Below are 23,953 nucleotides of genomic sequence, written 5' to 3'. Positions count from 1 at the left end.
GCCTCGATTACAGGCATGTACCACCTTGCTCAGCAAATCACCTAGTTTTCCTTAAGAACTGCTATATACTGATAAATATAACACATTTTCAGTATGGGGATGTGGCTCAATGGTATAGTGCTTGCCTAGCATGTGTGAGGCCCTGGGTTTCATCCCCAGCACTACAAAAAATTAAAAATGAAAACCTAGCTGGGTGCTGGTGGCTCACGCCTGTAATCCTAACTACTCAGGAAGGAGAGATCAGGAGGATCATGATTTGAAGCCAACCTAGGCAAGCAGTTCACAAGACCCCATCTGAAAAACACCCAACACAAAAAAAGAGCTGGCGAGTAGATCAAGTAGTAGAGTGCCTGCCTAGCAAGCGTGAGGTCGAGTTCAAACCCAGTACTGCCAAAAAACCCAAAAAGACAAAGAAATCCTGTAGTACAAATATAATCAAATTAGCCATCAGAGGTCAAGAGTGAAGTGAATGAATTATCAAAGCTACTTCCTAGGGTATATGTAAAAATCTAATAAAGTCAACTGGTATTTTGTTTATCTGAGACAGTCTTGTTATGTTGCTCAAGCTGGGCTCGAACTCCTGAACTCCAGAAATCTTCCTGACTCAGCTGGGACTATAGATGGATACTACCATGCCTGTATGACATTTTGTATTTTTAAGGATTGCTTTGTGTTATCAAGTAGTTTATCTTTAGAGTGCCTGACTGAAACATAGCAAGTGCAGAGTCCCAAGTTCAAACCCTAGTACCACCAAAAAAAAAAACCAAACTTATCTCATTGTTCACTTGTTTCAAGAGGCTTACAAAATGGATCATGAATTAATCTTCCTTCTCTCAATAATGGAACTCAAAAAAAAAAAATCCAACACTAAAAGTAGTCAAAAGGAGTAAGGTTCATGTGCTCAGGCATTTTGCTCTGAATCCCTCATTCTGAGGGATCACTTTCTCATTTTGAGCAGTACTGGGATGTGAACACAAGGCCTTGCACTTGCTAAGCAGGCACCCTACCACTTGAGCCACTCCCCCAATCCTTCTACTCACTTTCTTATACACAATTGGAAAACATCTGATTTTCCAAGTCCACAAGATGAAAAGCAACAATTTGTAGAAGCTGCTTTCCAGAAGCTTACGACAATAGCAAAATACAGTACATACTGGCTCAAGTGGTAGAGCACCTGCTCAGCAAGTGTGAGGTCCTGAGTTCAAACCCAATACTGCAAAAAAGAAAAAAGAAAGAGCAGTATCTAATGGTTTGAAAGTATGAAAGTTTAAGGAAAGAAAAGGCGTAAGAAGCCAAAGCAGATCCTTCTGAAGTTAATTACTGCACTTCAGAGCAATTACATGTGACGATCTAGGACATATCCATCTGAACTGCCTGTGGCTGAGGATGACTGTTAGTTGTGTCTTGTGTGTTTGTTTCCTGTAATACACACTTGAACTTAAAAAATACAAAGGTTAAGCTATAGGATTGTGGCTCACGCCTGTAATCCCAGCTTCTCAGGAACAGAGATCAGGAGGATCAGTTCTAAGCCAGCCCAGGAGAATGGTTCAAGAGACCCTGTCTCCAAAATACCTAACACAAAAAAGGGCTGGTGGAGGGGCTCAAGAGGTATAACACCTGCCAGGCAAGTATGAGGCTCTGAGTTCAAACCCTAACACTACCACCCTCTCCCCACAAAAAAAGAAAAAAAAAAGGTTGAGGTCAACCTGGACTACATAACAAGACCCTATGTTGGAAAAATCATACTTCGTTAGACTCCCAAGTTAGCATACTAATATATTATATAATTGAAATTACTAAATGCTGATCCTGAGTCTTCAATATAGTTCATCCTTTTTGTTGTATCTGAACTGAATGCAGGGCCTCAGTGCTCTACACTTGAGCAACGCCCCAGGCAAGTAATACAGTTCATTCTATTTAACTACTACACTTTCATTTTTTTTTTTTTTTCAGAACTAGGGGGTTTGAACTCAGGACCTCCTGCTTGCTAGGCAGGCATTTTACCACTTGAACCACTCCACCAGCCCCAAGTACTACATTTTCGTATTAGTCTGTCTGTGGTAGGGTGAACCAATCTCCTGATTTGCTTGGGATTGCCCTATCTTATGTCAGTTGTCCTGGCCTAATTATGAACAGTTCTCCCTTTCACTCTCAAAAAGTATCCTGGTTTGGACCATACATTTTAGGATCGTCCTGTTGAGCACTTACTGTGTGCCAGGACTACCCTAAGTGCTCTCATTTATTCTCACGATCCTGTGAGAGGGGCACCATCATCTCCCCCATTTTATATAGAATAATTAAGGCCCTTAAAGGTTCAATGACTTGCCTAAGGTTGTTCAATTAGTGCTAAGGGCCTATATGCAATAAGGCAGGAAATCTGACGCCAAAGGCCTAGTACTTAGCCAGAAAACATAATGCTATTTCTCCTGGAGTGATGGTGCATGCCCGTGACCCCAGCACTTAGGAGGCTGAGGCAGAAAGACGGCAATTTTGAGGTCAGTCTGGCTACACGGTGAGACCATCTCAAAAATACAGGGGGTGGGGGGAGAGATGGCCCAAACAACGTATGTACATATGAATAAATGAATAAATAACCCACCCCCCAAACAAAATAGGTAGAGGAAAAAAGGGAGGGAGATACCCAAGTTTTTGGAAAAGGATTACAAAATATCAGCTTCCTGGTTCTTTTGTTTTCCACAACTATGTAAATTTACAATACTGAAATGTCTAAGAAAAATTTTTTGAAATATAAAAATATTTCAAATTTTTATGAGCACTAACTTTCTTAGAAAACAAAACATTCCAAGACTGATTTTCAAATTTTTTTTGTGTGTGGTTCTAGGACTTGAACTCAGGGCTGTCACCTTGAGCCACCCCATAAGCCATTTTTTGTGAAGGGTTTTTTGAGATAGGGTCTTGAGAACTATTTGCCTGGGCTGGCTTCAGACTGCAATACTCCTGATCTCTGCCTCCTGGGTAGCTAGGGTTACAGGTGTGAGCCACTGGTGCCCAGCATGTTTTTCAAATATTCTTAAAAAAACCCACCGCCTTAAAAATATATCCTGGTGCTCGATTTGGTGGCACATATACTAAAATTGGAATGATACTAAGAAGATTAGCATGGCCCCTGTGCAAAGATGACATGCAAATTTGTGAAGCACTCATTTGTTAAAATAAAAATATATATATACTTGGGCTGGTGTAGTGGCTCAAATGATAGATTGCTTGCCTAGCAAGTATGGGGCCCTGAGTTCAAATCCCAGTATTGCCAAAAACATGTACATACTCATGTATGTACACATTACCAAATTATTCCATCTTTAAATGTCTTAAAAGACTGTGAAAAGTGTGTGGGACTGAGATTAACTCTGTTTCTCAATAGCTTGTAATATCCTTTAATCTCTCCAAACTTCTATTTCCTCATATGTAGGGGAAAATACAATTATGAGGACTACAGAGATCAAACAGATTTAATGTGACCTGAAAACTATGAAAAACTACATACATTTAGGATACTAATAATAAAGTCATAGATTTTCAGCAACGTGGATCATAAAGTTATGACAAATAGTCTGCAACATTAGCTAACTTTATTTTCTCTTTTATTTTACTTCAACATACAATATATAATATATAATCCTAACTAGTTGGAAAGTAGAGAGGGTTTCAGTTTGAAGCCAGCGCTGGGCAAAAAAGTCCATGAGACCACCATCTCAATCAATAGCTGGGCACAGTAGTATGAATCTGTAATCCCAGCTACTTGGGGAAACAGAAATAGGAGGATTACAGTCCAGGTTGGCCTGGAAATAAAGCGTCTGAGACCCTGTCTCCAAAACAACCAAAAGAGTTGGGTGCCTGTGGCTCTTGCCTGTAATCCTAGCTACTCAGGAGGCAGAGATCAGGAGGATCAAGGTTCAAAGCCAGCCCAGGCAAATAGTTCATGAAACCCTACATTGAAAAATCCATTCACAAAAAAGGGCTGGTGGAATGGTTCAAGGTGTAGGCACTGAGGTCAAACCTCAGAATCGCAAAAACAAAACAAAAAAAAACAACCAACACAAAAGGGCTAGCAGAATGGCTCAAGTGCTGGAGTACCTGCCCCGAGTTCAACTTCCAACACAACACACACAAAAGAAATAAAATTAAAATTTGGGGAAAACTAGTATCTGATTATTCACACATGAAAAAGACAGTGAAAAGATTAAAAGCTGTCATGAAAAGCAAGTCAGAAGCCACTTCTGAAAAACATGCTACGCAACAGCGGATTATGAAGTTAAATAGAGTAGCTAACAGAAACATCCGCTCAGTGATTGTAACAGATCTTATTTTAACACGTTTCCTCAACCTACTAACTATTAAGGGTTTAAAAATTATTACATTAACATAGTATTTTCCTGTTTTCAGGAAGTATTTCCATATCTGAAGCTCAGCAACCAGATATGGTAGGCAGGTGTTACCATCCCCATATTATGGGCTAATTAAAAAAAAAAAAAACAACTGAAGCTCAGAGGTAATGACTTGCCCAAGTGCATGAAGAGGAAACTGGAGGAGAAAGAAGACCTTCGCTTCTACATGGAAAGAAAGCAATGATTTGGGTGTTTCAGAGTAAAGAAAAAGCTTTAAGGCTCCTTTATTGCTTGACAGAGACAGACCAATTATAGTTCATGTCTGAAAAGCAATAGTCAGTGAAGCCTGTCTGCACATCTCTAGGAACTCTAATATTCATTAAAAAAATGAATATTTATGTTGTTTTTCATCTCCAGCTATTAAACTTGAAAACAAAGATAGGACCAAGAAGAGCAAAACAAGATTTTTTAGAGGCAAACCTAGTAAGCGTTCTAATCCACTGGGTGATTTACCATTGCTGAGATGGTTCCTCAGTGAGGAAATGCTTTTAAAAGAACTTTCTCCCAAAGCCCATGCGCTAGATCCTTAAGTTAGCTGCTGCCATGGGTCTGTAGCAGATAATCTTGAACCTTGTAATAGACTTTTATTCTCATCTACTAAAAGGCATATTAAATATACAACGCTGGCCACACTATTTTAGATAATGATGGAAAACAACAGCTGACAGCTAGTTTAGGACAAATGCCAACTGTCACAATTTGTCTGAAAATGAGAAAATTAAATTGCTGTAACACTCACTTTTCAAAGAAAACTGATGAAGAAAGTATTAGCCAAAATCCTGAAAAACAGACACAGATAATGGTGCGTCCTTAATCTGTAATACTTTTTCAACTTTCAATGTTCCAAAGTGTAAGTAAACACACCTCAACAGTTTAAAATATTTTCACATATTTTATTTTCATAACACTTATAATTTTGCAAGCTAGCAATAAAATATTGCCATCAATACTTTACTAATTAGCACCATATACCTCTGAAAGCTAACTGGAACATTGTTTCATTGTAAATGATTGTAAAATAAGATGATCATTTCAAATGTTAAATTAATCCCAACATATGATCACTTATTAATGAAATTAAATCATTATTTTTTGGCTCTATGCACAAATGTGTATTTTTCAAAGGAGAACTTAACTATATGAATACCAGTTTGTCAATCTAACAAATCAAAGTATCACAGTTTAAAGTAGTATGTCATCTCTGAAATTATTATATGGAAGTTGAGAAATCAGCTTATAACATCAAAATTTTGTAAGTGATTCACCCATATGGTTTAGAACCTGCTTATATTAGCATTCTCATTTTTCTTCTTAGAGTAGCCTTATCTAAATATCCAGGATAACTCACAGAACAGCTGGAAGCCTGAACTAAAATTGCTCAGTACAAAAAAAAGATCCCAAGTCATTCATATAATTTTAAATGGAAACCTAGACACTTAATCCTTATTTTTAATGTTCTCATCTGAAAAATCTTTCAAAAGTATGGAAAAAAATCTAATATACATAAATTACTTTCATTTATTTAAAAAAATTTTTAAAAAAGAGATTTTCATTTCCTGTTTTCTGACAGAAGCTTTCTTCAAAGTTACAGGGTTAAAATTCTGAGCCACGATTGACTACTTACGAGCATGTCAGTTTGCGTAACAGTAGCATCAAGTCCAGCTTTGCCATCTGTGGATAACGATGACAAGATACAAAAGCATGTGTTTGCCATAAATAGCTCTGGCTAACAGCAAACTGCTCACAGTGAGCAGACCAAAATCTCTGTAAGGAGAGCAAGCTGGACCACAGCCAAGTCCCAACGATTAACCTTTAAGAATGTTCAATTTCTCTGTCCAAATTAATCTAGAAAACGTATTAAGGAATAGTAGCTGAAATAAACATTCCTAAACATAAGAAGTATTGTTAAACTTTTGAAGGACATTTTACAAATTATTTTCATTATGACCAAATAAGCAATAAAAATTCCATGCTTTTACTACTCCACTACTTAGAAATGTAAATGTGAATTTAAAAAAGCTACCCTAATTTATCCAGAGAACAAATAAGTTATTGAAGAATCTTTCTGTCCAAGTACAAAAAAAATTCCTGATCTCCATATTAACACATAAGGAAATAAATAAACATGTCTATAAAATATCACTCTTTAAAGGTGGTATTTTATATTAAGTGACTTTAAGATATTTTTAAACCAAAGAAATCCAACAAATCTGGAAAATATGCATGAGTGTTGTACAAAAAAATTCTCAAATGACCAGTGCAGAGATTAATAGCTATTTATCCTAAACGTTTTTTTCACAAAACATTTTGCAAAATTTCCAAGGAAAACAAGGCAACATTCTGTAATATGCCACCATTTTTATTGCAACGTGGCCAGTTTTGTGAGGGTGGGGAGTCTGCTCTCAAAACAATGTTCCACTTAAGGCTCTTTTATACAGAAATTGCCATCATAACTGATATTCAAAATATTGTAGTGTTATTCACATGGTAAACATAAAACTCCTACTCTTACTCAGTAGTGTACACTCAATGGAAAACAAAAGGCATTAATAATAGCTATTTCTTCCAAGAAGATGTGCAGGTAACAGGAATGAACACTGAGGTACTAGGATAAATTGATGACACAGTTAATGAAACTTAATTGGCATTCCTTTTAGGGGATTAGACTCATTACAAAAAAGTGCTTTTAACGCGTAGTGTTATATCTGTGCTGCCATGTCACAAAAATAGGCTTGCCAAGGCAGGTGAGGTGTGTGAATGCTCCAGCGCCTCAGAGAACTGCAATCAAGTGCAACTATAAATAATACTGAAAAAGTTTACCATCTGACCAGTGGGTAATACTTCCAAGGCATTCGATTTGCTTACCCTTTGCAGTACTCTAAGCTATTCACATCGACAGTCATGTTCATTGTAGTGCTTGCTGCAAGGGAGGCATATAACCAGTTGTTTTGGCTAAAATAAGACAGGATGGCATTCCTTGGGTTCTACATAACAGTAACCACATTGAACAGTCTAATGGCAATCACTGACAGGCTGCTTATATGAATGACATCTCCTTCATTCACTGTGTTGGAAGGGCCCAATGGAAAGGAAAAAAGAAAAAAAGGAAAAAACAAAAACCTAACACTATTCCAATGGACTGAGCTGGAGAAATGAAAGCCCCTTAAGCTGCAGATGGCACCTGACTATCTTTTTATAACGGCTTTCCTTCAAGTGAAACTACTACATTGCCTCCCAATTTCTCTCCAAGTGTCGATCGGTCCTTTATATCATCCAAGCCATTGACTTGCCACTCATGCTTAATACCTAAAAAGAAAAAACAGCCATTACTTATTGTAATTAGGAAAGAGTAATTTCTCTGCCCAAAGTAGTCAATGCTTGTACCTGTAAATTTCTTTTTAATGGCATCTTTAGAGCTAGCATAAATCATCTTGCTTTTTAACGGTGCACTTTCAGGAGCCCTACAGGGGGAAAAAAATTGTTGAGTTTCACTTCTAAGAAAAACAAAGGCAAAACTGACTGTGATAATAATAATCCTTGCATTTTCAAAGTACTTTTCTCTTTTATTTTTACACACCAGAATATAAATACTAGGTCTTCTTTCTTAGACTCTTTTGTCTCGTATGTAGCATCGTACAAAGCATATCGGCAATCATTCAGAGGTAGCAACTTCACAAAAGATGTGTAGGGGTCCTCTACAGTATCACCAATGTCACCCACCAAGATCTGCTTGGCTTCCTCTACAATTATTTGTCTTTTATCATCACTTAAACAGAAGAGAACTGCTTTCTTTCTTTTTTTGATCTCCTCTTGTGTAGAAGATTTCCTTACTTTCATATCATTAAAAACTTTGATAACTTCATCATTCACTGTAACACCAGATGCCTGAAAAGAAACAAAGAACAGGAATTTAGTATTTTGGTTTGCACCAAAATTACTGTTTTCCTAGAGAGGATTCACTTTAGGGAAAGACTGCACCAAAAAAAAAAAAAAAAAGCAAGCTATTATTCCAGACAGATGTTAAGTGACACACCTAAGGGTTCTAATTCATATTGCCCATTCATCCTTCTTAAAGGCGCATGGAGAAAGAAGCGATGAGAAGGTGGAGACAGGACGGATCGAAGCCGTCCCATCCCTGAAATGTTTCCTATTTCACTGGGTGATGTCAGAGCTTCAGGAGCGGCAGCAAAAATGCCTTCTGTGTTGTGTCAACTCTGCGGGCCTTAAAAAAACACTTACGGATTTCAGTTCAGGCTTCTACTAGTTTTTTTTTTTTTTTTTGGTTGTTTTTTTTTTTCCCCCTTTAAAGTCATCCTAGCCGCTGGCGCTTTTCCTCATAAGGAAAGAGAGGCCAGTGTAAACGCCAACCGCGCGCGGCTGCACCACAATTACCCCGTAGCTCCGAGGCGGCCACTTGGGGACTAACGGGCCGCGACAACGCGTCTTAGGAAGCGCCTGGTCACCTCCCCAAGCCCGTGACGGTTCTTTAGGGCCGCCTGGCCCGACCCCCGAGCCCTCAGGGCCCGCACCAATTTCAGCGCGCCGAGGAGACTCGGGGAGCGAAGGCGGCGGCGGCGCGCGCGGGCTGTCCCCCGCCGCCCCTCGCGGCCCGTCCCGACCCCGGCCCCGGCCCCGACCCCGGCCCCAGCCCGCGCCCGCCTCCCCGCCCCCAGGAACCCCAGGAGCCGCGGGCCCGGCCCGACTGCGGGGCGGGGGTACAGGCCAGCCGGCTGGGAGGGCAGTGGGACCGCCGCGCAGGAGCGCCCACCTCGGAGGCCCAAATAGGGTTAAAATGGCGGCCTCCGTCCCAGGGCCATGCGGGGCTGCGCGGTGGGCCGGGGTCGCTGCGCCCCAGCGTCCCGGCCGGCACGCCCGCCTTACCATAGTGCCCGCGGCGGTGACTGCGGCGGCTCGGGCTCCAGCTCCGGCTCGGTGGCACTGGGAGGAGGAGGAGGAGGAGGAGGAGAAGGAGGGGCGGGCGGCGAAGAGTGCGGGGCACGCCGGGAGCTGCGGCCGGGGGAGGCGGCAGGGCTCGGCGGGCCGCGGGCGGGGCGGTCACGTGGGCACGGCCGTCCCCACCGGCGCCGCCCCGCTCCCGGGCCCCCGCGCCGCGCCGCGCCTCCCGGCCCCCGCCCCCCAGCCCGCGTCCCCGGCCTGACCCCGGAGCGCGAGACCGGCCGGCCAGGGGGCGGCGCGGCGGTGACCGGAGCTCAGGAGCCAGGCACAGTCGCCTCGGTCCCCGGCCCCGCCCATCGGACACCGCGGGGACTGTCGCCCGCTCCTACCGGGCGGCTCCGCCCTGCCTCCGCGGGGACCGAGGGTCCGGCCGCGAAACCCTAACTTTAAGTGGGTTCCTCATGGATGAGAGCAAGCGCTCTAAAGGCTTGCCCCGCCTGACTGCAAAAACAGCGATAAGCAGAGGTGAAAATTCCTTCCAAAATCCGTGGGTAAAGTCACCATGATGGGGGAATAGGGAGCGTATTCCTTAGAATATTCTTTTAATTTCAGACTTCTAGGAAACAGGCTGTTCTCTCTGGGAGTTGTGTCATGAAGCCCCAGCCCTGGCAGCTGGCGACAAATAAGCGAGGGCAGACTGGAGATTTCCTCCCTCACCTTGGCAATCACCACCTCTCCTAGCAAAGCCAAGGCGGCTTCTCTATTTCGTTTTTCTTTTTTTACAAGTTAAGTATCTCATTTATCATTTTAAAAAATGCCACTTCACACTTGGCGGAAGTTCTTCCTAAAGATGTAACAGTTTTTAAGTTTGTAATGCAAGTGTTACAAATGAACACTTTCTGTGCTGATTGCTTAGATGAGAGAAAACCTGCTTTTTCTCCTAAATCTTTACCATTTTGAGGAATTTGTAAAAGTGGTAGAATGAATTTAGAAATCTGATCAACACTTAAACTTATTTTGTGACCATGATTTGCACCAAAGAGGTGGAATTGCTATTGCCTAAAGTTGTTAGGAACAGAACAGCAAACGGGTGAGGCAAAGTGAGCATCTCTTCACCCCTCCAGACCTCAGGTTCTTCCTCTTTCCAACAAGCTGCGACTAAATGATCTTTAAGATTCTTTAGAAGTCAGTTTCTGAGTCTAGTTAGGTAGGAAATGGTGTGTTTGTGATCTCAGGATTAAGTCTATGAAAATCATCATGAGAAGGAGTTATGCCTTATTTTATTTTTTGGCAGAACTGGGGTTTGAACTTTGCCCTTGTCCGGCAGACTCTACCACTTGAGTCATGCTCCCAGCCCTTTTTACTATAGGTATTCTTCAAATAGGGTCTGGAATTGATGCCCAGCTGGGTGTAGCTAGGATGACAGGGCACTACAGCACCCAGCTATTATTATTGAAATGGGGTTCCTGGACTTTTTACCTGAGCTGGGTTTGAAATAGCCTGTCTCTGCCTCCCAAGTAGCTAGGGTTACAGGCTTGAGCAACCACTCTCAGTTTTGGTGACAAATTCTTTTTTTTTTTGACAAATTCTTATTCCAAGATCATGGTGGTGGTGGTGGTAGGGTGTGTGTGTGTACAATTTAATATAGTTCAAAAGGAGCATGTCAAATATTGCCCAGGAAACATAGGTCTAACTTTAAGTTCATATCTGATGTTTATTTTCTTCACTAGAAAATTGACTTAGCCTAGAGACCAGAATTGATAAGAAACTTCTCAGTGTCTGGACTGGCAAGTAGCTCAGAGGTAGAGCTCTTGCCTAGCATGTGCAAGGGTCTGGATTCAATCCCCAGCACCACAAAAAAAAAAAATTTCCCATGGTCTAAACATGAATACCAAACAAGTAGCTAAACTGGCATATTGTAGTTTATGAGATCTTTCTCTCTCTGAACTTCCAAGGAAGTCATGAAAAAAAGATCTCCAGCACTTGATCATCTGCCACTCTTGTTCCCATCTCTTTCCTGTCAGGTTCTCCCCCCTTCCCATCCTCCAAGATTTGCAGCAGCTCTGGCAGCCATCTGGCCTGGTGATGCTGGAACCTAGATTAGGTTTCAAAATCTCTCCCTCCAAAGCTGGGGCTCCAGAGATGTTAGTCATCCTCCAATTCTGAGAATTTCTCTCTAAGCCTAGTCCCCTCTACTCCAAGGAGTTCATACCTCCTGTGCCTGAGGATTCTTGAAGATATTTTTGTCTTTGTATATATTTTGTTGCATTATAATAACTTGCTTATTTGTTCTGCCTCTCCTCTGCACTGTAAGATACCCAAGGATCTGAGTCCTACTCATCTTTGAATATCTGGCATATAAGTTGTGGTCAATAGATGGTGAAATAATAAATTTAAGATACTCTGGTTCTATAAAGAGAACAAAAAGAAAGCTCCTGGAGATCATAAAACCTTTGCACATGACCTTATGAGGATGGTTCTGAAAACCTTAGGACCAGTGGCAGCCCTGTGCCTTTAACCAGAACTTAGCACTGCTTGGTAAAGGGGCAACAGTTTTAATCGCTGCTGCACAGTTTTTGACCCCTGTGCAATGGAAGTTTCTGAGTGTCAGACACCACTTGTATTACTGTCTTATTGCTTCCTCTGTTGAGTAAAATATCATCACAAACCTAGTGGCTTAAAACAATCACATGTATTTTCTTACAGTTCTGGAGGTCAGAAGTCAGAACTGAGTCTTATGGGGCTACAATCAGGGTGTCACAAGGAAGGCTTCATTGCTTTTGGAGACTGTAAGGGAAAATACACTTCCTCGCTATTTCCAACCTCTAGAGGCTTCCCACCTTCCTTGGTTTGTGGCCCCAGCCAACAATCTCATCATTCCAACCTCTGCTCCTGTCAACCCATCTCCTCTGACTCTGTCTCTCCTGCCTTTCCCTTTCATTTATAAAAAGCATGATGATTACTTTGGATCCCACCTGAGAGTTAATGTAATCTCTCTTCTCAAGAACCTTAACGTAATCACATCTCTAAAGTCCCTTTTGCTGCTCAAGGGAACACATTCACAGGTTCTAAGGCTTAGGACAGGAATATCTTCAGGAAGCCATTTTTCTGCCCACCACACTGCACCTAATCTCTCAAACAACTTCAAGCCTGAACAGGGGATCCTGAACAACCTGGTACTAAACTACTTGTCTAAATTGTAATTATCCATTTTCTACATCACGCGTGGGTGGCAGCAATGATTAAGTGAATGAGGATTAAGTAATTAGGAGAGTAACCTCAGAGAGAGTAACCTCAGAAAGGACTCTCAGTTCTGCCACTGGAAGTGGTACAATTTCAGGTCATTGACTGAACTACTCTGAGACTGTCTCATCAGGTGTAAAGTGGGGTGAAACTACCTCCTCCTCAGATTATGGGGAGGATCAAGTGAGCTAATGTATGTAAAGCCCATGTCTAGCACAGAAATAGGAACTCTGAGGCTATTTTTACCTCTGCACAGAGTGAAGGTGAAAGCAGTTATTTTAAAATATATGTATTTAGGGGCTGGGAATATGGCTCAGTGGCTTAGTGTTTGCCTAGCATGCGTGAGGCCCTGGGTTCAATCCCCAATACACACACACACACACGCATACACGTGATATTTCAAAGAATGTATACAGATCAGATGGGAGTAATTGGCACATCTGTCACTTCTAGCATTTCTCATTTCTTTGCATTGGGAACACTGAACATCTTCTCCACTAGTTGTTTGGAAATAGACAATTGTCACCATCATTTCCCTACTGTGCTATAGAGCATCCTCAGTGCAGATTCCCTCCTTCCCTTCCCAGCCTCTGGTAACCACTATGATTTCTATGAGATCAACAGTTTTAGCCTAAGGAAGAACATTTGGTATTTCTGAAGTACCGATTTTCCAAGCTCACGCACAATAGATTGGAAGCAGTCCTAATCCCATTGATTCTGAGGGCTCAGCTAAAGCTTACTTAAGATTCCTTTCCCAAAGGGAAAAGTGCATAACCCAAGAAACGATCTAGGTGGAGGGTCTATAGTATTTAAAAGTTTGAAAATCATTTTAAGACATATTAGAAATGATGAATCTGGGAGATTATGCAGAAAAATTCTGTCTGAACCCCACTCCCTGTCAAGAGACATCACAGGCTCCCACCACTACTTCCTGACAAAGACAAATGTCTTCAAAATGCACTTCTCTGACCTCCCAACTCTGACATATCCCTCCCAGCTCACACCCAAAGGACAGATGGGTGAGGAGGCAAGTCATGCACACTTCAACATCCAATGTGAACTTGGAGCCAAAAAACAAACACAGTGGGCAGTGTGCTGGAGACTCATTTTTGTGACTCACTGTCTGATGTACGACACTCACATCTCATTGCTGGTTCTTTCTAATTCAGGAGCATGACCTTAGCAGTGTGTGTCACGTGAGGAGGTAAGGAAGAAGTAGCAGCAGGAAAGTGCAGTAAGGAGGAAAATGAACTTCAAAATGGTCTCAAACTCCACCCTTTAGGAAAACCAGCTTCAGTGGCATAAATACATACTAGCTTCAGCTTACTAACTAACAGTGCCAGTTGCTTAGAAAGCCTCAAGTACTGCATTAATTCATAGTGCACTGATTATAGTTGAGTTATGATAGGGGGTGGCAGTGGTTACCTGTACAATCAGACAAGATGGAATCTGAAAGAAGGAACTTTCTAGTCATTTATTTTAGAATTTTAGATGGCAAACCTTTTTCTATTATCATTTTTTTTTGGCGGGGGGGGGAACCAAAAAAAAAAAAAAACTATGTATCAAACCCAGGGCTTTGTGCATGACCAAAAAGCACTTTTACCACTGAGCCACCTCCCCGCCACTGCAAAAGCTGTAGATTTTAAAGTCAGACAGGAAACCACAGACACAACAAATGTAACGTATGAAAAGTATGTATTAACAAATATGAATAAGAGTAGGAGAGAGATTAAAAAATTAATTCCACTCATTCATTTATGGAGCACCTCTCCTGCGGCTGGGAATGCAAAGATAAAAATAACACAGGCCCCGCCTTCAGGAAGGTCAGTCCTGTGGGAACACAGCAAAGCAGCCCACATTTCCGGAACAGTGCATGCAGGCTATCATGGATGTGTATGGAGGGCCACTCGCTCAGTCTGAATTGAGTTTTGTCTTAAGCGACAAGAGAATCAACTAGGCAAAAAGGGGAAGGGCATTCAAAGAACAGGAAGGCAATTGTACAAAGCCCAGTCCATGAGTAACGCATTAGAAATCCCAGGTAGTGCTAGGTGTGGTGGTACACCTGTAATCCTCGCGCTCAGGAGGCTGACCTTGAATTTACACTCCTCCTGTCCCAGCTTCCTGGGTTTGTGTGTGTGTGTGTGTGTGATACTGGGGTTTGAACTCAGGGCCTCACGCCTGCTAGGGAGGTGTTCTACCACTTGAGCACTCTGCTAGCACCCCCTCCCCAGCTTCCTGAGTGCTGGGATTTTAGGGGTGCACAACCACATCCAGCTTCAGATGTTATTTTTTTAATATTTATTTATTTAGTGGTCCTGGGGCTTGAACTCAGAGCCTATACCTTGGGCCACTAGAGCAGCCCTTTTTTTGTGATGGGTTTTATCCCCACAAGAAGAAAAATCCATGCCTATTAGCAGTCACTTGACATTTTCTCTTTCAGTTAGCCCTGACAACCATTAATCTATTTCTTTGTAGATTTTCTAATTCTGGACATTTCAGATGAATGGAATTGTATAATTTGTGCTCTATTTTGACTGGCTTCTTTCACTTTGAATAGTATTTTAAGGGCCACCTCCAGTAACACACACACATACACCATACACACATACAAAAAAAAAAAAAACAAGAGAGAAAGAAAGAAAAACACCATATCCCCATTTAAAAAAAAGTTAAGGTTCATCTGGTCGTAGTGCTATCAGTACTTCGTTCCTTTTTTGGCTAAGTCATACTCATATATTGTTTGTGGAAATATGTTTCCTTTATCCATTCATCAGTCAAGGAATACTTCAGTCGCTTGTACTTTTGGACTGTTATGGATAATACCACCATACCACCATAACATTCCCATACAAATTTTTGTGTGAGCATATATTTTCATTTCTTTTGAGTATGTTCCCAGGAGTGGAATTATTGGATCATATGGAAACTTTAACATTTTGGAGATCTGTCAAACTCTTTTCCAAAGTGGTTGTACCATTTTATAATCCCACTTAACAATGTATGAAGATTTTAATTCCCCCATAACCTCACCAACACTTATTATCTTTTAGCCATGCTAGTGACTGTGAAGTGGCATGTCTTTGTGGTTTTGATTTGCATTCCCTAATGAGCAATGATGTTCAGCATCTGTTTGTGTGTTCATTGTATTTTTTTGGGGGGGAGATGTCTATTTATATCCTTAGTCCATTTTAAAATTGGATTATTTGTCCTTGTTTATTGAGTTGTAAGAGTTCTTAATATATTCTGGATACAAGTCCCTTATCAGCTAGGTGCAGGGGCTGAAGGGGTACAGCACCTGCCTATCAAATTCAAGACCTGAGTTTAAACTCCAGTACCACATACACAAAAAGTAACATGTCCCTTATCAGATTTATAATTTGCAAAAAAAAAAAAAAAACCTACCATTTTGTGGGCTTTTTATTTTCTCTATACTGTCCTTTGAAGCACAAGTTCAAAATTTTGGAGTTTAGTTTATCTAGTTTTAATTTTGATATTATACTTAAGAAACCACTATTTAATTTAAGGTTATAAAGATTTACTCTTATTTTTTTGTCTTTTCTTTTTTTTGGTGCTGGGAATCAAACCAGGGTTTCACATATGCTAGGCAAGCACTCTAGCCCTGAACTACATCCCAGATCCAGTTTTAGCTTTCATATTTAAGTCTGTAGTCTTTCTCTTTTTCTTGTTGCCTATGCTGGGGATTGAACCCAGGGCCTCACACATGTTAAACATGTACTCTACCAGGGAGCTACACCTCCAGCCTATGATCTAATTCAAGTTCATTTTTTAATAAAGTGAGGTAGTGGTTCTATTTCATTTTTTCGCATGTGCACATACAGCTGTCCCAGAACCTTTTACCAAAAAGACTTCTTTCCAAATGAAAGACAGGAAGGCAAAACAGGTCCTGTTGGGGGTGGGGACCAGTGGGGAGGAGAAGGGTGAACAGAGAGGGTGAAGAAGGGTTTAATATGGTCAATATACATTGTGAAAATAGTATAATGAAACCTGTTGAAATTGTTTTAAGAAATGGGAGAGAGGGGATGAGGGAGATGAAGGAGGGGTGAATCTAACCAAGGTATATTGCAAGCATATATGGAAATATCACAGTGAACCCCTGTGTAAAACTAATAAAAATGATTTTTAAAAGACTATTCTTCAAGTGTTTTTTTAAAAAAATCCCATTATACCTGGATGCTGGCAGTTCACACCTGTAATCCTAGCTACTCAGGAGGCAGAGATCGGGAGGACCATAGTGATTTGAAACAAGCTGGGGCAAATAGTTGGAGAAACCCTATCTCAAAAATATCCAACACAAAAAAGGACTGGTAGTATGACTCAAGTGGTAGAGCACTTGCCTAGCAAGCATGAGGCCCTGAGTTCAAACGCTAGTACTGTCTCCCCTGCTGAAAAAAAGAAAAGAAATTTCACAAATGGATTACTGTGTGTCTGAAGGCACACAGTCAATTTCCTGATATGGCAAAAGAAACTTTTTTTTTTTAAGTATTGAGGTCTGGCCATGGTGGTATACACCTGCAATCCCACCACATGGGAGGCTAAGGCAGAAGGATCCCAATTGTTTGAGGCCAGTCTGGATACATAGTGAAACCCTGGTCTCAAAAACAAAGTATTGAGTTTCCATTATGTACCAGGAATTAATTGTGCTCACACTAGTGTAAGATGAAGAACATAACACATGTGGTCCCTGCCTTGGTGGAACTCTAGTGAGAGAGGAACGAGGGTCCCTGATACCCACTAGGGGAGGTGGGGAAGTTTTCTCCCGTTGAGTCTTTCAAACAATAGCAACACCATGAAAAAAGACTGAGCTAAGGAGCCTGACTGAGGAAAATAAAAGGCCAATGGAACTAGAGTGAAGGACAGTAGGGCAAGATGAGGCTGAAGTGATAGGAGGCCAGTTAATGCAAGGCGTTATAAGCCATGTCCTAAACTGCTTTTGGGGTTCCCTGGGGGTGCCCAGTAAACTCAGCCTAGCGCCTTGGATATTTTTAAATTTTAAGGGAGACGCAGCGACACCTGCCGGGCATCATGGGAACTACTGGCTCCAACTACTTTACACTTTTAAGTCTCGTGATGGGTTTTCTGCTCCTTGTAATGAAGGCAAGTTCCACGGATCTGCGTGGAGCCTGAAATGAGGATTTGTGTCCCGTCGGATTCCGAGGTCTGAGAAGTTACGTAGTACGAGCAGGCGCTCGGTTATTGAGACACGAACTCCCCTTCCTCCTCCACTCCCGTGGTACTGGGGTTTGAACTCATGGGATCACACTTGCTAGGCAGGCGCTCTACCACTTGAGCCACTCCTGACCCCAAGACAGGGGCATTTATGAAATTGTTTGGAACTAACCTTTTTTTTTTTTTTTTTAATGTTAGTTTTTGCCTTTTTAGACAGGGTCCCGTTGTGTAGCCCAGTCTGGTGTGGAACTCTGGCTCCTGATGACTTGGCCTCCCGAGTGTTGTGATTACAAGTGTGTGTCCCACACTCAGCTCAAGGTGAGTCTTATGGTCTAGCAGAGTGCCTCAAGTGGTAGAGTGCCTGCCTAGCAAGTACAAAGCCCTGAGTTCGAACCCTAGCACTGCCGATGAGGAAAAAAAAAAAAGATTTATAGCTTAATAGGGCAGTTTTTTGTACAAGCCCTCTCAGGAGTGGGGTGGAGGGGCTCTTCATACCATCGAGGTAAATTCCTCTCCCTTTTACTTCTCTTTGATTGACTAGGCTCTCCAGTAAAAGGGCCTGGGTCTTTTATTTATTCTTCAATGTCGACGATCAACCCAGTGCCCCGTGCTAGGCTAGCGGGTGCCTCTGAGCTTTATTCTTTACAAACTCCTTGGGAAATTTGAGAAAATGAGTTGTCCTAGAATGAATGCTGACTTAATGCCTCCTGTCTGATGTACAATCCAAGTTTTGACCTTACCATTTTTATGCTGAAGGTGCTTTAACTAGGTCACCAGGAAAACAAACAACAAAACAGACAAAAATAATCAGCCCCAAATAAGAGATGGTAGGCATTTAAAACTACACTTGAAAATGTTGGACTTACTGGACACAATATATATGTAAACTGATAAGGACAGATACCATTAATAAAAATATTTATAACGTACAGAAAAAATGAAATGTACAGAAATATTTTAAAGTGTTTCAGATACAGAAAACTGATTGGAAAATAAAATCTTGGACTGGAACTGGGCGCCAGTAGCTCACGCCTATAATCCTAGCTACTCAGGAGGATTGCAGTTCAAAGCCAGCCTAGGCAAATAGTTCATGAGACCCTATCTCAAAAAAAACCCAACACAAAAAAGGGCTGGTGGAGTGGCTCAAGGTATAGGCTCTGAATTCAAACCCCAGTACCACCACCAAAAATAAATAAATAAATAAATAAAAACTCTTGGAGGGGGATGCAGCTCGGTACAGCCCTTTCTGAGCACGTACAACAAAACACCCTGGGTTGGACAGCCAGCATCACAGCAAACAATAATAACAAACAAAAAACTCTGCTATAAAATTTACAAGGAAAAAACTGACCCTATTGAAAATAATTTTAACAAGACAAAGAAAAAATGGAAGAAAATTAAAAAGGGTCTAACTTGAATATATGGAAGAAATTGAACCATTTCCACTAATGGAATTTTCCAGTAAATGCTTTTTCTCTCTTTTTTTTTTTTGGTGGGACTAGGGTTTGAACTCAAGGCTTCTCACTTGTTAGGCAGGTGCTCTTCCACTTGAGCCACTCCACCAGCCCTTTTTTGTGTTGGGTTTTGTTGAGATAGGGTCTCAAAGAACTATTTGCCCAGGCTGGCCTATAACTACAGTCCTCCTGATCTCTGGCTCCTGAGTAGCTAGGATTATAGGCATGAGCCACCGGCACCTGGCCAACAAATACTTTCTTGATGAAAATTCCCTACATTTAAAATCATAAACACACAGTAAGAGCGTCCTTGAGTTGAAACCACATACTCATTTTCAGTGGCCTCTTTCATTATGGTCATTGCTTCATAGTTAACCATTGACTAAATTCCATTTGGAATTTGCCATGATAAACTACTCTTACTGGTATAAGGATAAAAATGCATTCCAAGAACCTGAGCCAGAGTAAAAAAGGAACTGCAGCCACGTGTTTCTCAGATTTAGAAACTGTCCTGGATTTCAGTAAGTCCTTTGAAGGACTCACTGAAAAGGACCCAGAAGAAAAGATTATAAAATGAAAAGTGTTTGTCGGCTGTGGTAACTAGGGGAGTGTGTGAGAGAGCCTGGGGTGGAGTGGATATGATCAATACTCTTACAAAGAGAATTAAGTTATGTTGTTAGCTATAGGTTAAGCTTGATATCCATTGGATTTTGTATCAAAAGGCATTTTCCTGGGCATTGAGAGCTTTTCTGCACTTAATCCAGAACTAAAATATGTATTTCCTTATGAGCATATTAATTAAGAGATTTGTTTCTAAACTGAGTTACTTATTTCCTTATTATTATTATTATTATTGGTATATGAGTTTGAACTCAGGGCCTCACGCTTGCTAGGTAGCCACTCTACTGATTGAGCCACTTCCCCAGCCATTTTCTGTGTTGAGTATTTTCAAGATAGGATCTCTCGAACTATTTGCCCAGGCTGGCTTCGAACTGCGATCCTCCTGATTTCTGCCTCTTGAATAGCTAAGATTACAGGTATAAGCAACTAGCACCCGGCTCTTAAGTGTTATCTGACGAGTTACTTATTTCTTACAAATTCTCTTACTAGAAACTTGTTACTACAAGTCTACACTGTCCTTGCTTTTTATCTTACTCCAAATCCTTGTCCCTGCTTGGTTGCTGAATATCAAGAAGGCTCTTTCCAATACTTGTCTCTTATCGGATTTGTATTAAGAGGTAAGAAAAACTTCCTTCCACATTTTTATCTGAATTTTTCTAACTTCTGGATAAATTTCTCTCCCACAATTGGCACTCTATCACTTGAACTAGTCCATCAGTCCTAAGTAAAATAATTTAAAAAAAAATTGAGTCAGAGGACTGGTGGAGTGACTCAAGCAGTAAGAGCGCCTGCCTAGCAAGCATGAGGCCCTGAGTTCAAACCCCAGCACCACCAAAGAAAAAAAAAGAAAGAAAAATGAAAAAAATGTATTACTCAAAGTGGGGTTTGAATTTAGGGCTTCAGACTCACAAAGTAGATGCTTTACTGCTTGAATCACATCTCCAGTTCATTTTGCTCTGGTTATTTTGGAGATGGTGTCTCTTGAATTATTTGCCTGAGCTGGCCTCGAACCTCAATCCTCCTGATCTCAGGCTCCCAGGTAGGTAGGATTACAGGTGTAAGCCACCTGTGCCTTGCATGCAAGCATAGATTTTTAAGTATTCTCTCCACAAAAAACATGTGAGGTAATACATGTTAATTAGCTTAATTTAGTTCATTCTACAATGATATTTCACAGTATAACATATGTTTAAAAATAAGTTAGAAAAGAACCACTGCAAAAAAAAAAATTTTGCCTTTGGAATTCTACCTTCAAAGTAACATGCTGGGAGACTAAGAGCTGTTTTTTTTTTTTTTTTGGTGGGGGGAGGGCAGATGTTTTTAGCTCTCCTTGGAGACAGTTCAAGCTAAGAGTATTTGATCTGCTAGAATTTCTAACACATGTGAGCGCTTGACACGCTTTCTCTAATTCCACCAGATGTTGCCAAATGTTCAGTGACCCATCATTTGTACCTTTACCATTCAGTTTTATATTCTCTTGCCTTCTGTTATACAGTGTGGATTCCCAGATACTCATCTGATATTTGCTTTGTCCATTTCCCTTAAGAAGTTGTTAAGAAATGGTCTAGACTGGCAGACTCTATTTTTCTTTTTTTTTTTTTTTTGTGGTACTGGGGTTTGAATTCAGGGCCTTCACCTTAAGCCACTCCACCAGCCTTTTGTAAAGGTTTTTTTTTTTTTTTTTGAGATACGTTCTTGCAGAACTATTTGCCCAGGTTGGCTTTGAATCACGGTCTTCCTGATCTTTGCCTCCTGGGTAGTTAGAATTACAGGTATGAGCCACCAGTGCCTGGCTTCTATTTTCCTTTTTAGCAGTACTGAGGTTTGAACTCAGGGCCTCACATTTGCTAGGCCCATGCTTTACCACTTGCACCACTTGGCCAGCTGACTGGTAGACTCTTAATCCTTGCCCTAAGAGACAGCATTGCTATGACACTCCGTAGAACACGTGCAATACTTTGCGAACTCTGACCTCATTGGACTTCACAGAGAAAAATGCTAAACTGAAATCAAATAGTACTAGGGGAGAAGCATATGGCTTGAAAAAAATATTTTCTCATTTTCCTTCTGCTGAATGTACTTTTTAGTTCTCTTGATACTTCTCTTTCTTTTGAGGTACTGGAGTTTGAACTCAGGGCCTACACCTTGAGCCACTCCACCAGCCCCTTTTTTGTGATGGGTTTTTTCAAGATAGGGTCTCTTAAATTATATGCCCAGGCTGGCTTAGAACCTCGGTCCTCCCGATCTCTGCTTCCCAGGTAGCTAGGATCACAGGTGGCATGGACCAAGTGTTTTTATTTTATTTTTATTTTTATTTTTTTTCTTCACTTTTCTTTTATTATTCATATGTGCATACAAGGCTTGGTTCATTTCTCCCCCCTGCCCCCACCCCCTCCCTTACCACCCACTCCACCCCCTCCCGCTTCCCCCCTCAATACCCAGCAGAAACTATTTTGCCCTTATCTCTAATTTTGTTGTAGAGAGAGTATAAGCAATAATAGGAAGGAACAAGGGGTTTTGCTGGTTGAGATAAGGATAGCTATACAGGGCATTGACTCACATTGATTTCCTGTGCGTGGGTGTTACCTTCTAGGTTAATTCTTTTTGATCTAACCTTTTCTCTAGTTCCTGGTCCCCTTTTCCTATTGGCCTCAGTTGCTTTAAGGTATCTGCTTTAGTTTCTCTGCATTAAGGGCAACAAAAGCTAGCTAATTTTTTAGGTGTCTTACCTATCCTCACCCCTCCCTTGTGTGCTCTCGCTTTTATCATGTGCTCATAGTCCAATCCCCTTGTTGTGTTTGCCCTTGATCTAATGTCCACATATGAGGGAGAACATATGATTTTTGGTCTTTTGGGCCAGGCTAACCTCACTCAGAATGATGTTCTCCAATTCCATCCGTTTACCAGCGAATGATAACATTTCGTTCTTCTTCATGGCTGCATAAAATTCCATTGTTTATAGATACCACATTTTCTTAATCCATTCGTCAGTGCCGGGGCATCTTGGCTGTTTCCATAACTTGGCTATTGTGAATAGTGCCGCAATAAACATGGATGTGCAGGTACCTCTGGAGTAACAGTCTTTTGGGTATATCCCCAAGAGTGGACCAAGTGTTTTTAAAAATACAACTTATTTGGGCTTAGACACTAAACTTAGTAAGAGGTACCCAGTTGATTTAAATGTCTCATCACCATACTGGACTATAGTTCTCTCAGTCCCGTTTTTGTTCCACCCATTCTATTAGACCTTTGTCCTGGAAGAGAAGCATTTAGAGCAGAGAAGTGGATTGATGTTCACCGTTTTCTTGGTCATGTCAATGTTGCTTCTCAGTCACTACACTATGTCCCTTGTCTATTAACCTGCTTGGGGTATAGAATTTTTAACCACTGTGGACATGTATGAGAATGAATGGTTATTTTATATGTAAGACAGTTTTGCTGTGTTTACTATTTTAACTCACTCTCAGAAAGGCAATGTGTAAGACAAATTGTTTTGACTGACTTTCTAGTTGGTCAGAAATGGCTCCTTTTTGGTGTTTATTCTCTAGAAGGGAAGCAAGTATAAAAGTTACCTGACACTAAAAAAAGAATATTAAGTAATCACATCATTTAAACTTTTTTCCTTTACTTTTTTTTTCCTTTTCTTTCTTTTTCTGAGATAGGGTCTCACTCTGTAGCCCATTCTAGACTCCAACTCTTGAGTCCTCCTGCCTCTGCCTCCTGTGTGCTTGGATTACATTCGTGTACCACCATGCCTAACCAGATAATTTACCTTCTATTAAAGTATGAAGTGTGATTAGTAGAGAAAATAGGGAAGATTCTCCTGCCTATCAAAAAACCCTAGAGAAGACACTTGCCTTTTCTATCCTAAAAAGGAAAAGATAATCAGGCCCTTGTGTGTCTTTCAGACCTAAGAAATAGACTCCCTACAAACACACACATTTTTAAAAAATTTCCAGAGCACTCTTAGGTGAATATAGTCAGAGCCTTAGAGCCTTCTCTACTCCTCTTAGTAAGAATGTTAACTGTAACTGTTGATAGTATCTTACTCAGGGCCTGGGTAGAAACCCAGAGATAAGTCAAAATGCTGGTTCCTATGACCTGCACGTATCTATGCAGAAGTCTAATTGTGATTTGTAAAAAACT

General features: G+C 41.1%; 1 protein-coding gene and 1 non-coding gene across 4 annotated transcripts; one reads left to right on the top strand and one right to left on the bottom strand.

The window, feature by feature from the left end:
- The first annotated feature begins 3,065 nt into the window (after positions 1 to 3,065).
- Positions 3,066 to 3,172, top strand: LOC141422015 (U6 spliceosomal RNA). Its single transcript, XR_012446684.1, has one exon. It is a non-coding gene; the product is annotated as a U6 spliceosomal RNA (small nuclear RNA).
- A 2,113-nt stretch (positions 3,173 to 5,285) lies between these two features.
- Positions 5,286 to 9,435, bottom strand: Cfl2 (cofilin 2). Of its 3 annotated transcripts, none has more exons than XM_074068162.1 (4): positions 9,175 to 9,435; positions 7,984 to 8,291; positions 7,791 to 7,867; positions 5,286 to 7,712 (listed from the first exon to the last, which is right to left on the bottom strand). In XM_074068162.1, the coding sequence occupies exons 2-4, from the start codon at positions 8,241 to 8,243 to the stop codon at positions 7,600 to 7,602; spliced, it is 450 nt and encodes a 149-aa protein (XP_073924263.1). In that variant the 5' UTR covers positions 8,244 to 8,291; positions 9,175 to 9,435; the 3' UTR covers positions 5,286 to 7,599. The 3 variants fall into 3 exon arrangements, with proteins under 3 accessions (XP_073924263.1, XP_020031164.1, XP_073924262.1); XM_020175575.2 differs by having other exon boundaries at positions 9,288 to 9,420; XM_074068161.1 differs by lacking the exon at positions 9,175 to 9,435 and adding an exon at positions 8,440 to 8,625.
- Positions 9,436 to 23,953: the final 14,518 nt, after the last annotated feature.

The sequence above is a fragment of the Castor canadensis genome, chromosome 3, assembly GCF_047511655.1.
Source record: "Castor canadensis chromosome 3, mCasCan1.hap1v2, whole genome shotgun sequence".
Lineage (NCBI taxonomy): Eukaryota > Metazoa > Chordata > Mammalia > Rodentia > Castoridae > Castor > Castor canadensis.
Note: the sequence above shows the minus strand (reverse complement) of the source record. Positions and strands in the feature narration are given on the sequence as shown.

Excerpts from the sequence above, each read along its gene's own strand:
- Cfl2 (XM_020175575.2), bottom strand. Across the intron at positions 7,868-7,983 it reads GACCTAGTATTTATATTCTG|GGCTCCTGAAAGTGCACCGT; the intron begins GTGTGTAAAAAT and ends TTCCCCCTGTAG. Across the intron at positions 7,713-7,790 it reads CATTAAAAAGAAATTTACAG|GTATTAAGCATGAGTGGCAA; the intron begins GTACAAGCATTG and ends TTTTCTTTTTAG.